Source organism: Silurus aristotelis, assembly GCF_946808225.1.
Source record: "Silurus aristotelis genome assembly, chromosome: 20".
NCBI lineage: Eukaryota > Metazoa > Chordata > Actinopteri > Siluriformes > Siluridae > Silurus > Silurus aristotelis.
This window is the reverse complement of record NC_139593.1, coordinates 22,405,815-22,425,814: the sequence shown is the minus strand read 5'-3', so window position 1 is coordinate 22,425,814 and position 20,000 is coordinate 22,405,815. Positions and strand designations below refer to the sequence as shown.

General features: G+C 40.3%; 1 protein-coding gene across 2 annotated transcripts in view; it reads left to right on the top strand.

The window, feature by feature from the left end:
- LOC310715446 (uncharacterized protein) overlaps nucleotides 1-20,000 on the top strand; it is a 38,070-nt gene that overhangs the window by 13,184 nt on the left and 4,886 nt on the right. For both annotated transcript variants that reach the window (XM_083521880.1, XM_083521879.1), the window contains exons 5-18: nucleotides 130-218; nucleotides 396-495; nucleotides 675-718; nucleotides 1,043-1,120; nucleotides 4,279-4,475; nucleotides 5,149-5,213; nucleotides 5,960-6,066; nucleotides 6,316-6,418; nucleotides 10,385-10,484; nucleotides 10,631-10,670; nucleotides 10,774-10,825; nucleotides 11,628-11,742; nucleotides 12,205-12,288; nucleotides 13,366-13,489. In XM_083521880.1, coding sequence (XP_083378006.1) covers nucleotides 130-218; nucleotides 396-495; nucleotides 675-718; nucleotides 1,043-1,120; nucleotides 4,279-4,475; nucleotides 5,149-5,213; nucleotides 5,960-6,066; nucleotides 6,316-6,418; nucleotides 10,385-10,484; nucleotides 10,631-10,670; nucleotides 10,774-10,825; nucleotides 11,628-11,742; nucleotides 12,205-12,288; nucleotides 13,366-13,489 — 1,298 coding nt within the window. The remainder of the gene's footprint in view (nucleotides 1-129; nucleotides 219-395; nucleotides 496-674; nucleotides 719-1,042; nucleotides 1,121-4,278; nucleotides 4,476-5,148; nucleotides 5,214-5,959; nucleotides 6,067-6,315; nucleotides 6,419-10,384; nucleotides 10,485-10,630; nucleotides 10,671-10,773; nucleotides 10,826-11,627; nucleotides 11,743-12,204; nucleotides 12,289-13,365; nucleotides 13,490-20,000) is intronic.

Below are 20,000 nucleotides of genomic sequence, written 5' to 3'. Positions count from 1 at the left end.
CTCCTGATATGCATGAGATGTGCACAGTATGCTGCATAATCAGAGAAACAAACTCGGGTCCATCTGGGGGAAGTTTTTTAGGCTACAGGTGAAAGCTGTAAAAATTGCTGCACTGTTTTCTCTCTTTAGAAAGATTCATGGAATTTATTGAAGATGGCAGAGACACAAGAAAAGAAACCACTTCCTAAAATGGTCCACAGTATGAACGCGTATCTGGGGTAAGATCAGATTTTTTCACAATACAGACTTTACACATTGGTGTTTTTTACTCACTTCAGATACTCTCACTGCACACATGAGGAGTTTGGCTCATCACCTCTAACCCTGTGGAGGTTCACACAAGATTAGAACACTGTAAACTGGATGTCCTGATGTTTCATGGTGTCCCTCCACAGTGCGGTTCCCATAAAGCGCTGTTTGGACCTGGGTGCTGATATTGTCGTCACTGGCCTGTGTGTGGACAGTGCACTGGTGCTTGGACCCCTCATGCACTCAGTACGTGTAAAGTTTATTTACCAAAACTCATCAGGTAAAAATGCACAGACTTTCTGAATGTCTGCTGTGAATCTGTGCTGCGTATCAACACTACTCCTTCTGAACTCCTCACGTTTCATACCATGTTACATAAACACTTCAGACACTAAATCTGTTTAAATGTGTTTGTGTGTGGGCAGTTTGGCTGGGAGCAGGGTAACTTTGACCTCCTGGCTGCTGGAAGGTAAATACACACACACACACACACACACACACACACACACATACTACAGTAAAGTGTGTGTTCTTTCATCCACTTCATTATAAATATTCCTTTATATACTTCTTGGTAAAAGATTAATCTGAACAAAGAGATTTGTAATAATGTTCACCACAAACCCAGTACTGATAGAAGGGCTTTAAAGGCTTTTGGCTGTGTGTGTGTGTGTGTGTGTGTGTGTGTGTGTGTGTGTGTGTGTGTGTGTGTGTGTGTGTGTGTGTGTGTGTGTATACTGATATTAGAGTGTATGTATTTGACAGTGTAGATGATTAACACTGGTATCTTTAGCCTGGCAGGTCACCTGATCGAGTGTGGAGCCCAGGCAACCGGTGGCATTTTCACCGACTGGCACAAGGTCCCTGACTGGTACAAGACACAAATTCACTCTCACAAGTTCTCCCTCAGACCACACTTTCTTCTGAAACCTCACGTCCCACTGAATACTCACCCACACACACCGTGGCGGTTTTGTCTTGAATGGCGCCTGGGCGCACCACGCCATGATGTTATTCTATACAACTCTCTTCTTCATTCCTTTCTTTATCTGAATTGGGCTCCTGAGTGTCTATACCTTTTTTGTAATTTCAATTTAGGTTCAGCTCTCCTTATTGCCGTGACGTCACTGCCCACGCCTCTCCTTTCTGAGTGTATGATTGAGGGAACTTCCACTGGCAGTGGGTGCAACACTCCAAGTCCCAACCATCTTCATTCAGCATGACTTTTTTTTTTTTTTCAGCTTCTCCCATTAGGGGGTGCCACAGCAGATCATCTGTCTCCATACTCCCTGTCCTCTACATCTGCCTCTTTCACACCAACTACCTGCATGTCTTCCCTCACCACATCCATAAACCTCCTTCTTGTTCTTCCTCTTTTCCTCCTTCCTGGTATCTCCATCTCAGCATTCTCCTACTGATATACCCCCTGTCCCTCCTCTGCACATGTCCAAACCATCCAAAACGTCCTACATGTGCTGTCCCTCTAATAAACTCATTTCTAATCCTGTCCATCGTCGTCACTCCCAACGAACATCTCAACATCTTCAGCTCTGCTACCTCCAGCTCCACCTCCTGTCTTTTACTCAATGCCACTGTCTCTAATCCATACAACATCTCAGGTCTCACCACAGTCCTATAAACTTTCCCTTTCACTCTCACAGATACTCTTCTATCACAAATCACTCCTGCTATCACTCTTCTCCACCCACTCCACCCTGCCTGCACTCTTTTCTTCACTTCTCTAACACACTCTCCATTACTTTGCACTGTTGACCCCAGGTACCTGAACTCCTCCACCTTCTACACCTCTTCTCCCTGCAACCGCACCCCTCCACTGCCCTCCCTCTCATTCACACACATGCACTCTGTCTTACTCCTACTGACTTTCATTCCCCTTCTCTCCAGCGTGTACCTCCACCTCTAAAGGATCTTCTCCACCTGCTCCCTACGCTCATTTACATGTGGTATTTATTAGACGTTGGTGTCCAAACCTACGTACAAAAGTGCAGTGAGTCTCTATAAATAAATCTACACTGGATTACACACTTAATATAAATATAACTCTTGAATTTTACAAACTTGGAAAGTGCTAAATTAAGTGTTTCAGGAAGATGAAGGTCTTCAGTCATCGCTTGAAGATAGTCAGGGACTCTGCTGTTCAGACGTCTAGGGGAAGTTCATTCCACCACCTCGGTGCCAGAACAGAGAAGAGCCTTGAAGCATACTTACCTCTCATTCTGAGAGAAGGTGGTACCAGTGGAGCAGTGCTGGAGGATCTTAAACAGCGTGGTGCAGTGCGAGATGTGATGAGGTCTCTGAGGTAAAATGGTGCTGGTCCATTTTTGGGCTTGTAGGCAAACATCAGTGTTATAAATCTGATACGTGCAGCTACTGGAAGCCAGTGATGGAGCAGCAGTGGGGTGGTGTGGGAGAACTTGGGCAAATTGAACACAAGTCATGCAGCTGCATTTTGGATCATTTGCAGTGGACGAATAGCGTTCAGGGGAAGACCTGCCAGCAGAGAGCTGCAGTAGTCCAGTCTCAAAATCACAAGAGACTGAAGAGCACCTGGGCAGCCTGTGTGGAGAGAAACGGTCCTTGATGCAGTCCAACCTCCACCTTGAACCAGTCTGTTGTTCCTACTGCACACTTCACTGCCGTCACACTGTCCTCATACATGTCCTGCACCACCCTCACATACTTCTCTGACACACCTGACTTCCTCATACAATACCACAACTCCTCTCTCCACCCTGTCGTACGCTTTCTCTAAATCCACAAATACACAATGCAGCTCTTTCTGTCCTTCTCTATACTTCTCCATCAACATCCTCAAAGCAAATAAGCCGTCTGTGGTGCTCTTCCTCGGCATGAAACCATACTGTTGCTCACAGATGGTCACCTCTTCTCTCAGCCTGGCTTCCACTACTCTTTCCCATAACTTCATGGTGTGACTGATCAACTTAATTCCCCTGTAGTTACTGCAGGTCTGCACATCTCCCCTATGTTTAAAGATCGGTATCAGCACACTCCTTCTCCATTCCTCAGGCATCTTCTCACCTTCCAACATCCTGTTAAACAATCTGGTTAAAAACTCCGCTGCATCTCTCCTAAACATCTCCATGCCTCTACCGGTATGTCATCTGGTCCAACCGACTTTCCATTCTTCATCCTCTTAATCGCTGCTCTCACTTCCTCCTTACTAATCCTATCTACATCCTGCTTCACCATCGCCATCATCATCCAACCTTCTCTCTCTCTGATTTTCCTCGTTCATCAGCTGCTCAAAATACTCCCTCCATCTTCTCAACACACTCTCCTCACTAGTCAACACATTTCCCTCTCCATCCTTTATTGCTCTAACTTGCAGCACATCCTTCCCAGCTCGGTCCCTCTGCCTGGCCAATCGCTACAAATCCTTTTCTCCTTCCTTAGTGTCCAACTTCTCCTGCAGCTCCTCATATGCCCTTTCCTTGGCTTTCACCACATCCCTCTTTACCTGCTGCTGCAGCTCCTTGTTCTCCTGCCTACTTTTCTCATCACTCTTTCGATCCCAATTCTGTTTCTCCAACCTCTTTCTCCTCCTGCTCTTAGCTTCTTTCACTGTGACATGATATAATAATTGACTGTGGAATTGAGTGATAAACGATCTATTTATCTATGTATTTATTATTATATTATTTACTTGTTTTGTGGAAGACCCGTGAGACCCCAGGGAGACTGCGCAGGACACCCTGCCTAAATCTGCCACCGCACACACACAGTTACACACAGTCGGGGTTTCCACAGGGGCTTTAAAGTCTTAAACCTCTAAAATGTACAAATCTCAATTTTAGGCTTTAAAAAGTTTGCAATCTGACTTTGTGCAACCTGCAGAAACCCTGACACAGTGACCCAATGATTCCGAATTACACACATCGACACACAGACGTCCTTTTGTACTGCTGATTATTAAGAATGTATTGTTGTTTGTTTGTAAATAAGAACATGTTGAAAATAACAAAGAATGGAGTATCTTTCCTCTTATAGGGATAACATTGGCTTCCCAGTGGTGGAATGTTCCTCTGATGGTTCCTTCACGTTGTCTAAACCTCCTGGAACTGGTGGTCTGGTGTCCTTTGGTACAGTAGCGGAGCAGTTAGTGTATGAAATAGGAGATCCTCGTCAATACCTCCTTCCTGACGTCACATGTGACTTCTCACACGTCACCATCACCGAGATTCCAGGTGAAGAAAAGTGATATTGAATCTTCATCCATTATTCTTCTGCATTTCTTTATCATTCTGTTTTTTTCTGATCTTTATTAGGGGGTGAGGTTTATTAAATAATATCAATGAACTGTTAACTTTTATAACGTCTCTGAACATCACACTCCTGCAGCAGCTTCTTACAACGTCTCTGAACATCACACTCCTGCAGCAGCTTCTTATAACGTCTCTGAACATCACACTCCTGCAGCAGCTTCTTACAACGTCTCTGAACATCACACTCCTGCAGCAGCTTCTTACAACGTCTCTGAACATCACACTCCTGCAGCAGCAGCTTCTTACAACGTCTCTGAACATCACACTCCTGCAGCAGCTTCTTACAACGATTCTGAACATCACACTCCTGCAGCAGCAGCTTCTTATAACGTCTCTGAACATCACACTCCTGCAGCAGCAGCTTCTTATAACGTCTCTGAACATCACACTCCTGCAGCAGCTTCTTATAACGTCTCTGAACATCACACTCCTGCAGCAGCTTCTTACAACGTCTCTGAACATCACACTCCTGCAGCAGCTTCTTACAACGTCTCTGAACATCACACTCCTGCAGCAGCAGCTTCTTATAACGTCTCTGAACATCACACTCCTGCAGCAGCTTCTTACTAATAATCAGGAATCATTGTCATTGCAGATGTTGAAGGCGGGGCTGTGAAAGTGGGTGGGGCCAAAGGATCTCCACCATCAGGTGACTACAAGGTAATAAAAAATAAATAATTGGAATGAAACGCAAAAGTGACACGTGCTTCTGAAATCTGTTCACGTCTCATCTTCAGAAAAATCTCTCCATCTCTCTATCTCTCCGTCTCTGTCCATCTCTCCGTCTCTCCGTCTCTGTCCATCTCTCCGTCTCTGTCCATCTCTGTTAGTTTTCCCCTGTTCCATTACCCGAACAGATAATTTTAAAAGAGACAGTGAGAAAACACGGCGAGAGTCAAAAGCATAAAAATGCTTGTGATCACATAATGGTGAAAAGTGCTACAGAAAACACAGTTAGCGCTGGCAGTGTCTAAAAGAATGGAAAGAGCTGAAAATAAAATTCCACACCGCCTGCATGATCGCTTCAGTTCCCAGGCCATGCTGTAAAAACATGGCAGATGCGCAGACGACAGGATGACTGGAAGGAAGTGTTCTACATTTTTGTGTGCCACTTTAAAATATAATTTGCTGCCGGTTGTTTTTCTCGTAGGAGTCGATGGTTCTTTATTTGATTTATTTGTTAAACGAACTGATAAACGAGATCAAGAGAAAAGTCCCCAATTAAAGCACCATTCAGCTGCACTTGGATTGTTGTGATTAAAGCATCATCATCTCTATAATCATTGGTTCCACTATTAGAAAATGTATGAGCTGTTCTGTGAGCTGTAATGCAGTGGATAATACAGTTCTCTTCTCGTCTCGGTGGCTGAAAGCTGTTTTTGTGTTTATTATTCTCTGTATTCGAGGTCTGTGCCACGTATCAGGATGGTTTCCGAGCGACGGCAGTGTGTCCAGTAGTCGGCCCCCGAGCTGCACAGAAAGCCAGGAAGACCGCAGAGAGCATCATCAAAAGGTGAGTAACATCACCAATTGCCTTTATACTGTTTGTAACACCAACACACAGATCATAAATAAACCATAATACACGTGTTTATACTGATCATTACTGCTCATTAGAACATTTTCATTTTCAAATCTCCTCAAAATGACATTCGTATTGTTCTACTTGCTGTCGTGTGTGTGTGTGTGTGTGTGTGTGTGTGTGTGTGTGTGTGTGTGTGTGTGTGTGTGTGTGTGTGTGTGTGTGTGTGTGTGGGTTCAGAACCAGGAGGATGTTCAGACAGCTGGGTTTGGATAATTACACTGAGGTCAACATTCAGGTTCTGGGAGCAGATGATTCATACGGCCATCACGCTCTCAACACCGTACGTCTGTCTTTAATCAGCAATGCACTCTGTCCAATTATCACATATACCTTATACCTTCTACTAACACAGAACTACCCCAATAATAACATATACCTTACACTAACACAGAACTACCCCTATAATAACATATACCTTACACTAACACAGAACTACCCCAATAATAACATATACCTTCTACTAACACAGAACTACCCCTATAATAACATATACCTTCTACTAACACAGAACTACCCCAATAATAACATATACCTTACACTAACACAGAACTACCCCTATAATAACATATACCTTACACTAACACAGAACTACCCCAATAATAACATATACCTTCTACTAACACAGAACTACCCCAATAATAACATATACCTTCTACTAACACAGAACTACCCCAATAATAACATATACCTTCTACTAACACAGAACTACCCCAATAATAACATATACCTTCTACTAACACAGAACTACCCCAATAATAACATATACCTTCTACTAACACAGAACTACCCCAATAATAACATATACCTTACACTAACACAGAACTACCCCTATAATAACATATACCTTACACTAACACAGAACTACCCCAATAATAACATATACCTTCTACTAACACAGAACTACCCCAATAATAACATATACCTTCTACTAACACAGAACTACCCCAATAATAACATATACCTTCTACTAACACAGAACTACCCCAATAATAACATATACCTTCTACTAACACAGAACTACCCCAATAATAACATATACCTTCTACTAACACAGAACTACCCCAATAATAACATATACCTTCTACTAACACAGAACTACCCCAATAATAACATATACCTTCTACTAACACAGAACTACCCCAATAATAACATATACCTTACACTAACACAGAACTACCCCAATAATAACATATACCTTCTACTAACACAGAACTACCCCAATAATAACATATACCTTCTACTAACACAGAACTACCCCAATAATAACATATACCTTCTACTAACACAGAACTACCCCAATAATAACATATACCTTCTACTAACACAGAACTACCCCAATAATAACATATACCTTCTACTAACACAGAACTACCCCAATAATAACATATACCTTCTACTAACACAGAACTACCCCAATAATAACATATACCTTCTACTGACACAGAACTACCCCTATAATAACATATACCTTCTACTGACACAGAACTACCCCAATAATAACATATACCTTCTACTAACACAGAACTACCCCAATAATAACATATACCTTCTACTAACACAGAACTACCCCAATAATAACATATACCTTCTACTAACACAGAACTACCCCAATAATAACATATACCTTACACTAACACAGAACTACCCCAATAATAACATATACCTTCTACTAACACAGAACTACCCCTATAATAACATATACCTTCTACTAACACAGAACTACCCCTATAATAACATATACCTTCTACTAACACAGAACTACCCCAATAATAACATATACCTTACACTAACACAGAACTACCCCAATAATAACATATACCTTACACTAACACAGAACTACCCCAATAATAACATATACCTTCTACTAACACAGAACTACCCCTATAATAACATATACCTTACACTAACACAGAACTACCCCAATAATAACATATACCTTCTACTAACACAGAACTACCCCAATAATAACATATACCTTCTACTAACACAGAACTACCCCAATAATAACATATACCTTCTACTAACACAGAACTACCCCAATAATAACATATACCTTACACTAACACAGAACTACCCCAATAATAACATATACCTTACACTAACACAGAACTACCCCAATAATAACATATACCTTCTACTAACACAGAACTACCCCTATAATAACATATACCTTACACTAACACAGAACTACCCCAATAATAACATATACCTTCTACTAACACAGAACTACCCCTATAATAACATATACCTTCTACTAACACAGAACTACCCCAATAATAACATATACCTTCTACTAACACAGAACTACCCCTATAATAACATATACCTTCTACTAACACAGAACTACCCCAATAATAACATATACCTTCTACTAACACAGAACTACCCCAATAATAACATATACCTTACACTAACACAGAACTACCCCAATAATAACATATACCTTCTACTAACACAGAACTACCCCTATAATAACATATACCTTACACTAACACAGAACTACCCCAATAATAACATATACCTTCTACTAACACAGAACTACCCCTATAATAACATATACCTTCTACTAACACAGAACTACCCCTATAATAACATATACCTTCTACTAACACAGAACTACCCCTATAATAACATATACCTTCTACTAACACAGAACTACCCCAATAATAACATATACCTTCTACTAACACAGAACTACCCCAATAATAACATATACCTTCTACTAACACAGAACTACCCCTATAATAACATATACCTTCTACTAACACAGAACTACCCCTATAATAACATTTACCTTACACTAACACAGAACTACCCCAATAATAACATATACCTTCTACTAACACAGAACTACCCCTATAATAACATATACCTTCTACTAACACAGAACTACCCCAATAATAACATATACCTTCTACTAACACAGAACTACCCCAATAATAACATATACCTTCTACTAACACAGAACTACCCCAATAATAACATATACCTTCTACTAACACAGAACTACCCCAATAATAACATATACCTTCTACTAACACAGAACTACCCCTATAATAACATATACCTTCTACTAACACAGAACTACCCCTATAATAACATATACCTTCTACTAACACAGAACTACCCCAATAATAACATATACCTTCTACTAACACAGAACTACCCCAATAATAACATATACCTTCTACTAACACAGAACTACCCCAATAATAACATATACCTTCTACTAACACAGAACTACCCCAATAATAACATATACCTTCTACTAACACAGAACTACCCCAATAATAACATATACCTTCTACTAACACAGAACTACCCCAATAATAACATATACCTTCTACTAACACAGAACTACCCCAATAATAACATATACCTTACACTAACACAGAACTACCCCAATAATAACATATACCTTACACTAACACAGAACTACCCCAATAATAACATATACCTTCTACTAACACAGAACTACCCCAATAATAACATATACCTTCTACTAACACAGAACTACCCCAATAATAACATATACCTTACACTAACACAGAACTACCCCTATAATAACATATACCTTCTACTAACACAGAACTACCCCTATAATAACATATACCTTCTACTAACACAGAACTACCCCAATAATAACATATACCTTACACTAACACAGAACTACCCCTATAATAACACACACACAGTACAGCGTCTACACACCACACACCCATTCTACACATATAATACACATACAACAAAAACACTCATAACACACATCAAAACATTCACACTACAACACAATTACACATTAACTCTTACACAACACTCACATACACACTCTATATATACACACTACAATATACACACACACACTCACATATACACTTTAAATATACATGCTATAATAAACACACACACACACACCCCAGAGGGATCAGTGGTCTCGGCTCCGTCCTCTCTTCCTGATGTCTGTGTGCATGTTTACTGAAAGTCGTATAGACCAAGAGAAGGTGAAACCACACCCTCTGGTAGGACCTGGAGATGAGGAGGTGAAGAAGTGTTGGACCTTACGCTGGAAAAATCACCCTGAGGAACAGGGTTGGAGTTGATGCTTTAACTCTGTCTGTAATGGACAGAGAATAGAGAATGTTTCAGTGATGTGATGTTTGAATCACAGCGGAAGTAGTTTTGCCCCTGCAGTGTTCAGGATGTAGAACTTCCATAATTCATGTAAATCGTTCTCATTTTTGTGCAGGATCCTCGGGAGGCCGTGCTGTGGATGGCTGTCCATCACAAGCAGAGGAAAGCGCTTGAGTTCTTCTCCAGGGAAGTGGCTCCTGCAGGAACCGGAATGGGTACAGAGCAGTCTGAATGATGTAGCAGGGTCCGGATGGAATCCTAGTTACATTAACAGTAGTTTGGCATAAGAATCAGGAGATCAGGAAATGAATAGAGTGGTGAGCTCAAACATCTAACATATCTTCTTGTGTAAACCCTGCAGCTCCTGGACTCACAGCAATTGTAGGAGGAAGACCTCGAGTGTGAGTGTTTTATATGATTAGTAATGATTTAAGGGTTGTGTTACGGGTCGGGAATTTGAGTGTGTGTGTGTGTGTGTGTGTGTTTGTGTGTGTGTGTGTCCAGGTCACCCGTATTAAAGCCTTTTTTCTTCCTGCATTCCAAAGCGGACCTGCAGGTAAAACTTACACACTCATGCGTTTTTTAGATTGCACCATTCCACCCAAGCCTTTATAAATTAATCCTCCTAACATCTGGATTTACATCTGCAGCAGAAATCAGGACCAACTCACATAAGGTTGAGTGAAGGTAAAAGATAATGAGACATGGGAGGAGGGTCTGCCTGGGGAACGTTTCCTTTTGTTTCATGAAGATCTGATTTACCAGAGGGAGTCTGTTTTCTAGTATGTAGCTGGTCCTGGTTCTAGACCCCACAGTGTCAGATCTCCAGTGTGTGATGTAGGGATGGTGAGATTCAGCGATTCGTTTCGGTGCTTTGGCAATAAAGTTAATGATGTGACGCATTGATTTAAAGATGTGTGCATCTATATATCTGTATTTTATATTTGTATGGCGATGCGTCGTTTTGAACATTTTTGCGTCTGTAAAAACGATTTATTTATAAATAATGATTAGATGTTCTACACTTTTATTATTTAGAAAGTGACCCATATTTTCTATGTAGACTGATTTCTGGTCTCTAAACTGTATCTCGAGCGCGTTCTCTCAGCACCACTGCTGCTACGTGAACATGACGCATCACAACACCACGGAGACGGAGGAGGAACTTTCTGTAGCAGAGTGAATCTCAGAGCATCAGATCTGAATCGTATCGTATCAGCAGCTGCTTCATACGTATCTGTAATGTATCGTATCGTTCCTCTGCATCGAGATGAGAATCACATCGACCTCAGTGACTGTGAAGCGTGTGAGATCCGGCTCCAGCAGGAGGAATGTAACTTCTCTGTGATGGTTTCCAGGTGGATATCCATCTTAATGGAGATCTGATAGAGACATACAGAGAGACACAAAGTTCTTCACCTGGACCAATTTACAATCCCTCCCACATCCCACAACTCCTTCCCACTCCTACAGGTGGGAAGCACGCATGCACACGCACGCACGCATGCACACACGCACACACACACACACACACACACACACACACACACACACGTGTTCCTTTCCCTACACAGAGATAATTTCCGATTGAATTTTATGTTCAAAGCAACAACAAATCAATACAGCTTTCAGGTCCAGGACACTGGGCGTGCGCGCACACACACACACGCACACACACACACACACACACACACACACACTGTAGAGAACATTACTTTATATAGTACTATTTCTATACAATTTAGGGTGAAATGTTTTAATAAAGAAAAGTGTGTGTGTATGTGTGTGTGTGTGTGTGTGTGTGTGTGTGTGTGTGAGAGAGAGAGAGAGAGAGAGAGAGAGAGTGAGAAGGACTGGTGGAAGTTTCATGGTGGGATTTATAAAGAGTGAATGTGAATCAGGGAGAATGATAGATTTGTGTTTAATGTTTGTTAGATTTACCCAGTGGCCCTCACAGCTACAGACTGGAAGAGCTGGTTTACACACGCAGTGGAGATAAAGGAGACGCCGCAAATATCGGTGAGCTGTTCATCTGCCTAATAAAGTACACTTTCCCGGTATTATTTACAGAGTCATATAAAGTGTGTGTGTGTGTGTGTGTGTGTGTGTCTGTTTATGCGTGTGTCTGTTTATGCGTGTGTCTGTTTATGCGTGTGTCTGTTTATGCGTGTGTGTGTGTGTGTGTGTGTGTGTTTATGCGTGTGTGTGTGTGTGTGTGTGTGTGTGTGTGTGTGTTTATGCGTGTGTGTGTGTGTTTATGCGTGTGTGTGTGTGTTTATGCGTGTGTGTGTGTGTTTATGCGTGTGTGTGTGTGTGTGTGTGTGTGTGTGTGTTTATGCGTGTGTGTGTGTGTGTGTGTGTGTGTGTGTGTGTGTTTATGCGTGTGTGCCCAAAAGATCAGCTACATAAAGACGGTTATGTAAGAGTTGCTCTCATTGTTCTTTTACAGACTTCATTCTATACTGAGTGTGTTCCCAGGAGGCTGTGTGTGTGTGTGTGTGTGTGTGTGTGTGTGTGTGTGTGTGTGTGTGTGTGTGTTTAGGCCAGTGAAACACACAAACTCTTTTCAGTGGTGTTTTGGTGTGAGGGATCAGGAGAGCTTTATCCCTCACACACACACACACACACACACAGCACCCTGTGGTGTGTTCAGGAGAGAAAATTGTCTCAGGGTTTACAGTTTTGGTGAGAAACTGGAATGAATGCAGTTAAAGGTACAGACCATCAGCAGCTTCTTCTTCTGAATCAAGATCAGTTGTGCTGCTGCTGCTGCACTCGTAGTTTCTACACTCAGATACTTAACCAGATATTTAAACTCACAATTTGCTGGTTCTGCTCTTATACTGAATAATAAGTAATTCCACAATAAACATTATTTTTTTATATATATATATAAAACGGTGAGCTGTTCATCTGCTGACCCTAATAAAGTACACTTTCCCAGTATTATTTACAGAGTCATATAAAGTGTGTGTGTGTGTGTGTGTGTGTGTGTGTGTGTGTGTGTGTGTGTGTGTGTGTGTGTGTGTGTGTGTGTGTGTGTGGAAACAGTGAAGTGCAGGAGTAAACACTGAGCTGTGTGTGAATGTGTTTCAGGAGTTATAGCGAGACACCCACTTTACTTTCCATACCTGAAGAGGTTTCTGACTGCTGAAGTGGTGGAGAACTTTTTTCAGCATCTGATTAAGAAGGATGGTGGAGATGTTCCCTCAGTAAGCCGGTAAGAGGAACGAACTCTGAGCTCCTACTTTAGATTGTCCACAGTGAAGTGGACTTCTCTTGGTGTCTCCTGATTTTCTCACACTTCACACGCACACTGTTCCAACGCTCACAGTGTCCTGAGAATAAAGAGTTTCATCAGAAGAACAGAATGGAGGGAACAAATTAAAAATAGCATGAGCAGAGACCATTATGGAGCTCATTTTTACTGGGATGAAGTGATGAAAGAGAAAAATAAATAAATAATATATTCCTGTAAGGGTTAAAAGTGTAGGGGTAAAAGTGTAATGGATTATAGTGTAGGGGTAATAGTGTAAAGGGGTAATAGTGTAGGTGGTAATAGTGTAGTGTAAAATGGTTAAAAGTGTAGGGGTAACAGTGTAGTGTTAATAGAGTAATGGGTAATAGTGTAGTGGGTTATAGTGTAGGGGTAATCATGTAGGGTAGTAGTGTAGTGGTAATGGTGTAATGGGTAATAGTGTAGGGGTAATGGTGTAATGGGTAATAGTGTAGTGATAATAGTATATTGGTTAATAGTTTAGGGGGTAATATTGTAACCGTTAATAGTGTAGGGGGTAATAGTGTAGGGGGTAATAGTGTAGGGGTAATGGTGTAATGGGTAATAGTATATGTGGTAATAGTGTAGGGGTAATAGTGTAGGGGTAATAGTGCAGGGTGTAATAGTGTAAGGGATAATAGTGTAATGGGTAATAGTGTAGTGGGTAATAGTGTAGTGGGTAATACTGTAAGGGGTAATAGGGTAGGAGTAATAGTGTAATGGGTAATAGTGTAGGGTTAATGGTGTAAGGGGTAATAGTGTAATGGGCAATAGTGTAGGTGGTAATAGTGTACTGGGTAATAGTGTAGGTGTAATAGTGTAAGGGGTAATAGTGTAGGCGTAGTAGTGTAATGGGTAATGGTGTAGGGTGTAATAGTGTAAGGGGTAATAGTGTAGGTGGTAATAGTGTAGGGTTTAATAGTGTAAGGGGTAATAGTGTAATGGGTAATAGTGTAGGGTTTAATAGTGTAAGGGGTAATAGTGTAATGGGTAATAGTGTAGGAGGTAATAGTGTAGGAGGTAATAGTGTAGGGGTAATAGTGTAATAGGTAATAGTGTAGTAGGTAATAGTGTAATAGGTAATAGTGTAATGGGTAATAGTGTAGGGGGTAATAGTGTAATAGGTAATAGTGTAGGTGGTAATAGTGTACTGGGTAATAGTGTAGGTGTAATAGTGTAGGGGTAATGGTGTAGGGGTAATGGTGTAGGGTGTAATAGTGTAAGGGGTAATAGTGTAAGGGGTAATAGTGTAGGTGGTAATAGTGTAGGTGGTAATAGTGTAGAGTGTAATAGTGTAGGGTGTAATAGTGTAGGGTGTAATAGTGTAGGGTGTAATAGTGTAGGGGGTAATAGTGTAGGGGGTAATAGTGTAGGGGGTAATAGTGTAGGGTGTAATAGTGTAGAGTGTAATAGTGTAGAGTGTAATAGTGTAGGGTGTAATAGTGTAGGGTGTAATAGTGTAGGGTGTAATAGTGTAGGGTGTAATAGTGTAGGGTGTAATAGTGTAAGGGGTAATAGTGTAATGGGTAATAGTGTAGGGGTAGTAGTGTAATGGGTAATAGTGTAGGTGTAATAGTGTAATGGGTAATAGTGTAGGGTGTAATAGTGTAGGGGTAGTAGTGTGATGGGTAATAGTGTAGGGGGTAATAGTGTAGGGTGTAATAGTGTAGGGTGTAATAGTGTAAGGGGTAATAGTGTAATTGGTAATAGTGTAATTGTTAATAGTGTAGGGGTAATGGTGTAATGGGTAATAGTGTAGTGATAATAGTATATTGGGTAATAGTTTAGGGGGTAATATTGTAACCGTTAATAGTGTAGGGGGTAAAAGAGTAGGGGGTAATAGTGTAGTAGGTAATAGTGTAGGGGTAATGGTGTAATGGGTAATAGTGTAGGGGTAATGGGTAATAGTGTAGGGGTAATAGTGTAATAGGTAATAGTGTAGGGTGTAATAGTGTAAGGGGTAATTGTGTAGGGGGTAATAGTGTAAACGTTAATAGTGTAATGGGTAATAGTGTAATGGGTAATAGTGTAGGGGTAATGGTTTAATGGGTAATAGTATATGTGGTAATAGTTTAGGGGTAATAGTGTAATGGGTAATAGTGTAAGGGATAATAGTGTAATGGGTAATAGTGTAATGGGTAATAGTGTAATGGGTAATAGTGTAGTGGGTAATAGTGTAGGGTGTAATAGTGTAAGGGGTAATAGTGTAAGGGGTAATAGTGTAATGGGTAATAGTGTAAGGGGTAATAGTGTAATGGGTAATAGTGTAATGGGTAATAGTGTAGGGTTAATAGTGTAATGGGTAATAGTGTAATGATTAATAGTGTAATGGGTAATAGTGTAAGGAGTAATAGTGTAGGGGTAGTAGTGTAATAGGCAATAGTGTAGGTGGTAATAGTGTAAGGGGTAATCGTGTAGGGGTAGTAGTGTAATGGGTAATGGGTAATAGTGTAGGGTGTAATAGTGTAAGGGATAATAGTGTAATGGGTAATAGTGTAATGGGTAATAGTGTAGTGGGTGATAGTGTAGGGTGTAATAGTGTAAGGGGTAATAGTGTAAGGGGTAATAGTGTAAGGGGTAATAGTGTAAGGGGTAATAGTGTAAGGGGTAATAGTGTAATGGGTAATAGTGTAATGGGTAATAGTGTAATGGGTAATAGTGTAGGGTTAATAGTGTAATGGGTAATAGTGTAATGATTAATAGTGTAATGGGTAATAGTGTAAGGAGTAATAGTGTAGGGGTAGTAGTGTAATAGGCAATAGTGTAGGTGGTAATAGTGTAAGGGGTAATCGTGTAGGGGTAGTAGTGTAGGGGTAGTAGTGTAATGGGTAATGGGTAATAGTGTAGGGTGTAATAGTGTAATGGGTAATAGTGTAATGGGTAATAGTGTAATGGGTAATAGTGTAATGGGTAATAGTGTAATGGGTAATAGTGTAGGGTGTAATAGTGTAAGGGGTAATAGTGTAAGGGGTAATAGTGTAAGGGGTAATAGTGTAAGGGGTAATAGTGTAATGGGTAATAGTGTAATGGGTAATAGTGTAAGGGGTAATAGTGTAAGGGGTAATAGTGTAATGGGTAATAGTGTAGGGTTAATAGTGTAATGGGTAATAGTGTAATGATTAATAGTGTAATGGGTAATAGTGTAAGGAGTAATAGTGTAGGGGTAGTAGTGTAATAGGCAATAGTGTAGGTGGTAATAGTGTAAGGGGTAATCGTGTAGGGGTAGTAGTGTAGGGGTAGTAGTGTAATGGGTAATGGGTAATGGTGTAGGGTGTAATAGTGTAAGAGGTAATAGCGTAGGTGGTAATAGTGTAGGGTTTAATAGTGTAATGGGTAATAGTGTAGGGTGTAATAGTGTAGGGGGTAATAGTGTAGGGGGTAATAGTGTAGGGTGTAATAGTGTAATGGGTAATAGTGTAGGGTGTAATAGTGTAAGGGGTAATAGTGTAGGGTGTAATAGTGTAAGGGGTAATAGTGTAATGGGTAATAGTGTAGGGTGAAATAGTGTAGGGTGTAATAGTGTAATGGGTAATATTGTAGGGGTAGTAGTGTAATGGGTAATAGTGTAAGGGGTAATAGTGTAGGGTGTAATAGTGTAGGGTAGTAGTGTAATGGATAATGGTGTAGGGTGTAATAGTGTAAGGGGTAATAGTGTAAGGGGTAATAGTGTAAGGGGTAATAGTGTAGGTGGTAATAGTGTAGGGTTTAATAGTGTAAGGGGTAATAGTGTAATGGGTAATAGTGTAATGGGTAATAGTGTAGGGTGTAATAGTGTAGGGGTAATAGGGTAAGGGGTAATAGTGTAAGGGGTAATAGTGTAGGGTGTAATAGTGTAGGGTGTAATAGTGTAATGGGTAATAGTGTAGGGTGTAATAGTGTATGGGGTAATAGTGTAATGGGTAATAGTGTAGGGTGTAATAGTGTAGGGGGTAGTAGTCAAGTCAAGTCAAGTTTATTTGTATAGCGCTTTTCACAACAGACATTGTCTCAAAGCAGCTTTACACAAATCAACAGTTAAGGTGAATGGTGTGAATTTGTCCCTGATGAGCAAGCCGCTGGCGACTGTGGCAAGGAAAAACTCCCTTAGATGTTATGAGGAAGAAACCTTGAGAGGAACCAGACTCAAAAGGGGAACCCATCCTCATTTGGGTGACATCAAGAGTTTGATCATAAATCTTTCAACACTACAGAACACTGGAGAGTGAGAACTAACATGAGTGCTGGAGTATAAGATTATAAGTGATGTTCCTTCTGCAGTCTTGTACAGTCTATATGGTCAGTAGCTCCTAGTTTTATAAGCTCAGCATTTGTGATCATCACAGATCCAGCATCAGCTTCTCCATGCCAGAGCCTTTGAACAGTAGTATGTGGTAGTAGTGTGATGGTTAATAGTGTAGGGGGTAATAGTGTAAAGGATAATAGTGTAAAGGATAATAGTGTAAGGGGTAATAGTGTAGGGTTTAATAGTGTAAGGGGTAATAGTGTAGGGTGTAATAGTGAAGGGTGTAATAGTGAAGGGTGTTTTAGTGTAATGGGTGATAGTGTAGTGGTAATAGTGTAAGGGGTAATAGTGTAGGGTGTAATAGTGTAGGGTGTAATAGTGTAATGGGTAATAGTGTAGGGTGTAATAGTGTAATGGGTAATAGTGTAGGGTGTAATAGTGTAGGGTGTAATAGTGTAGGGGTAGTAGTGTGATGGGTAATAGTGTAAAGGGTAATAGTGTAAAGGGTAATAGTGTAAGGGGTAATAGTGTAGGGGTAATAGTGTAGGGTTTAATAGTGTAGGGTTTAATAGTGTAGGGTTTAATAGTGTAAGGGGTAATAGTGTAGTGGTAATAGTGTAAGGGGTAATAGTGTAGGGTTGAATAGTGTAAGGGGTAATAGTGTAAGGGGTAATAGTGTAGGGTTGAATAGTGTAAGGGGTAATAGTGTAGGGTTGAATAGTGTAGGGGGTAATAGTGTAGGGGGTAATAGTGTAATGGGTAATAGTGTAGGTGGTAATAGTGTAAGGTGTAATAGTGTAATAGTGTGAGGAAGAAACCTTGAGAGGAACCGGACTCAAAAGGGGAACCCATCCTCATTTGGGTGACATCAAGAGTTTGATCATAAATCTTTCAACAATACAGAACACTGTCTCTCTGTTAGTGAGAACTAACATGAGTACTGGAGTATAAGATTATAAGTGATGTTCTTTCTGCAGTCTTATACAGTCATTATGGTTAGTAGCTCCTAGTTTTATGGGTAATGGGTAATAGTGTAGGTTGTAATAGTGTAATGGGTAATATTGTAGGGGTAATAGTGTAGGGGTAGTAGTGTAATGGGTAATATTGTAGGGGTAATAGTGTAATGGGTAATAGTGTAGGGTGTAATAGTGTAATGGGTAATAGTATAGGGGGTAATTTTGTAAGAGGTAGTAGTGTAAGAGGTAGTAGTGTAAGAGGTAGTAGTGTAGGGGGTAATAGTGTAGGGGGTAATAGTGTAGGGGGTAATAGTGTAGGGGGTAATAGTGTAGGGGGTAATAGTGTAAGGGGTAATAGTGTAAGGGGTAATAGTGTAGGGTGTAATAGTGTAATGGGTAATAGTGTAAGAGGTAGTAGTGTAAGAGGTAGTAGTGTAAGAGGTAATAGTGTAAGGGGTAATAGTGTAGGGTGTAATAGTGTAATGGGTAATAGTGTAAGGGGTAATAGTGTAGGGTGTAATAGTGTAATCGGTAATAGTGTAATCGGTAATAGTGTAGGGGGTAATTTTGTAAGAGGTAGTAGTGTAAGAGGTAATAGTGTAAGAGGTAATAGTGTAAGGGGTAATAGTGTAGGGTGTAATAGTGTAAGGGGTAATAGTGTAGGGTGTAATAGTGTAATGGGTAATAGTGTAGGGTGTAATAGTGTAGGGGTAGTAGTGTGATGGGTAATAGTGTAAGGGGTAATAGTGAAGGGTGTAACAGTGTAGGGGTAGTAGTGTGATGGTTAATAGTGTAGGGGGAAATAGTGTAAGAGGTAATAGTGTAGGGGGTAATATTGTAAGAGGTAGTAGTTTAAGAGGTACATAATATATACAAAATACAGAAATTAATCCAGTTACAGAATTCAAATATCTAGGATTGGTTTTAGATCCTCAACTAAAATTTGATAAGCACATAAAGAACATTTTAAAAACAATACAAAGTAATCTTAATTGTTTTAAATTAATTAGAAGTTTTATACCGCACCAGGCGGCCCTGCTGTACATGCATGCTATGATCTTTTCTCATATATCGTACTGCATGACAGCATGGGCTCAAGCCACTCCTACTGCAACCAAATGCATACGTTCTGTATACAACAGAGCAATAAAAATTATGGACAAAAAAACAATTCGACACCATCACTGTACCATTTTAGGGAAATATAATTTAATGAATTTTAAGAGTTTTAGCAATTTTTGCTTTCTTAAATTAATTTATAAGTGCATTACTTATT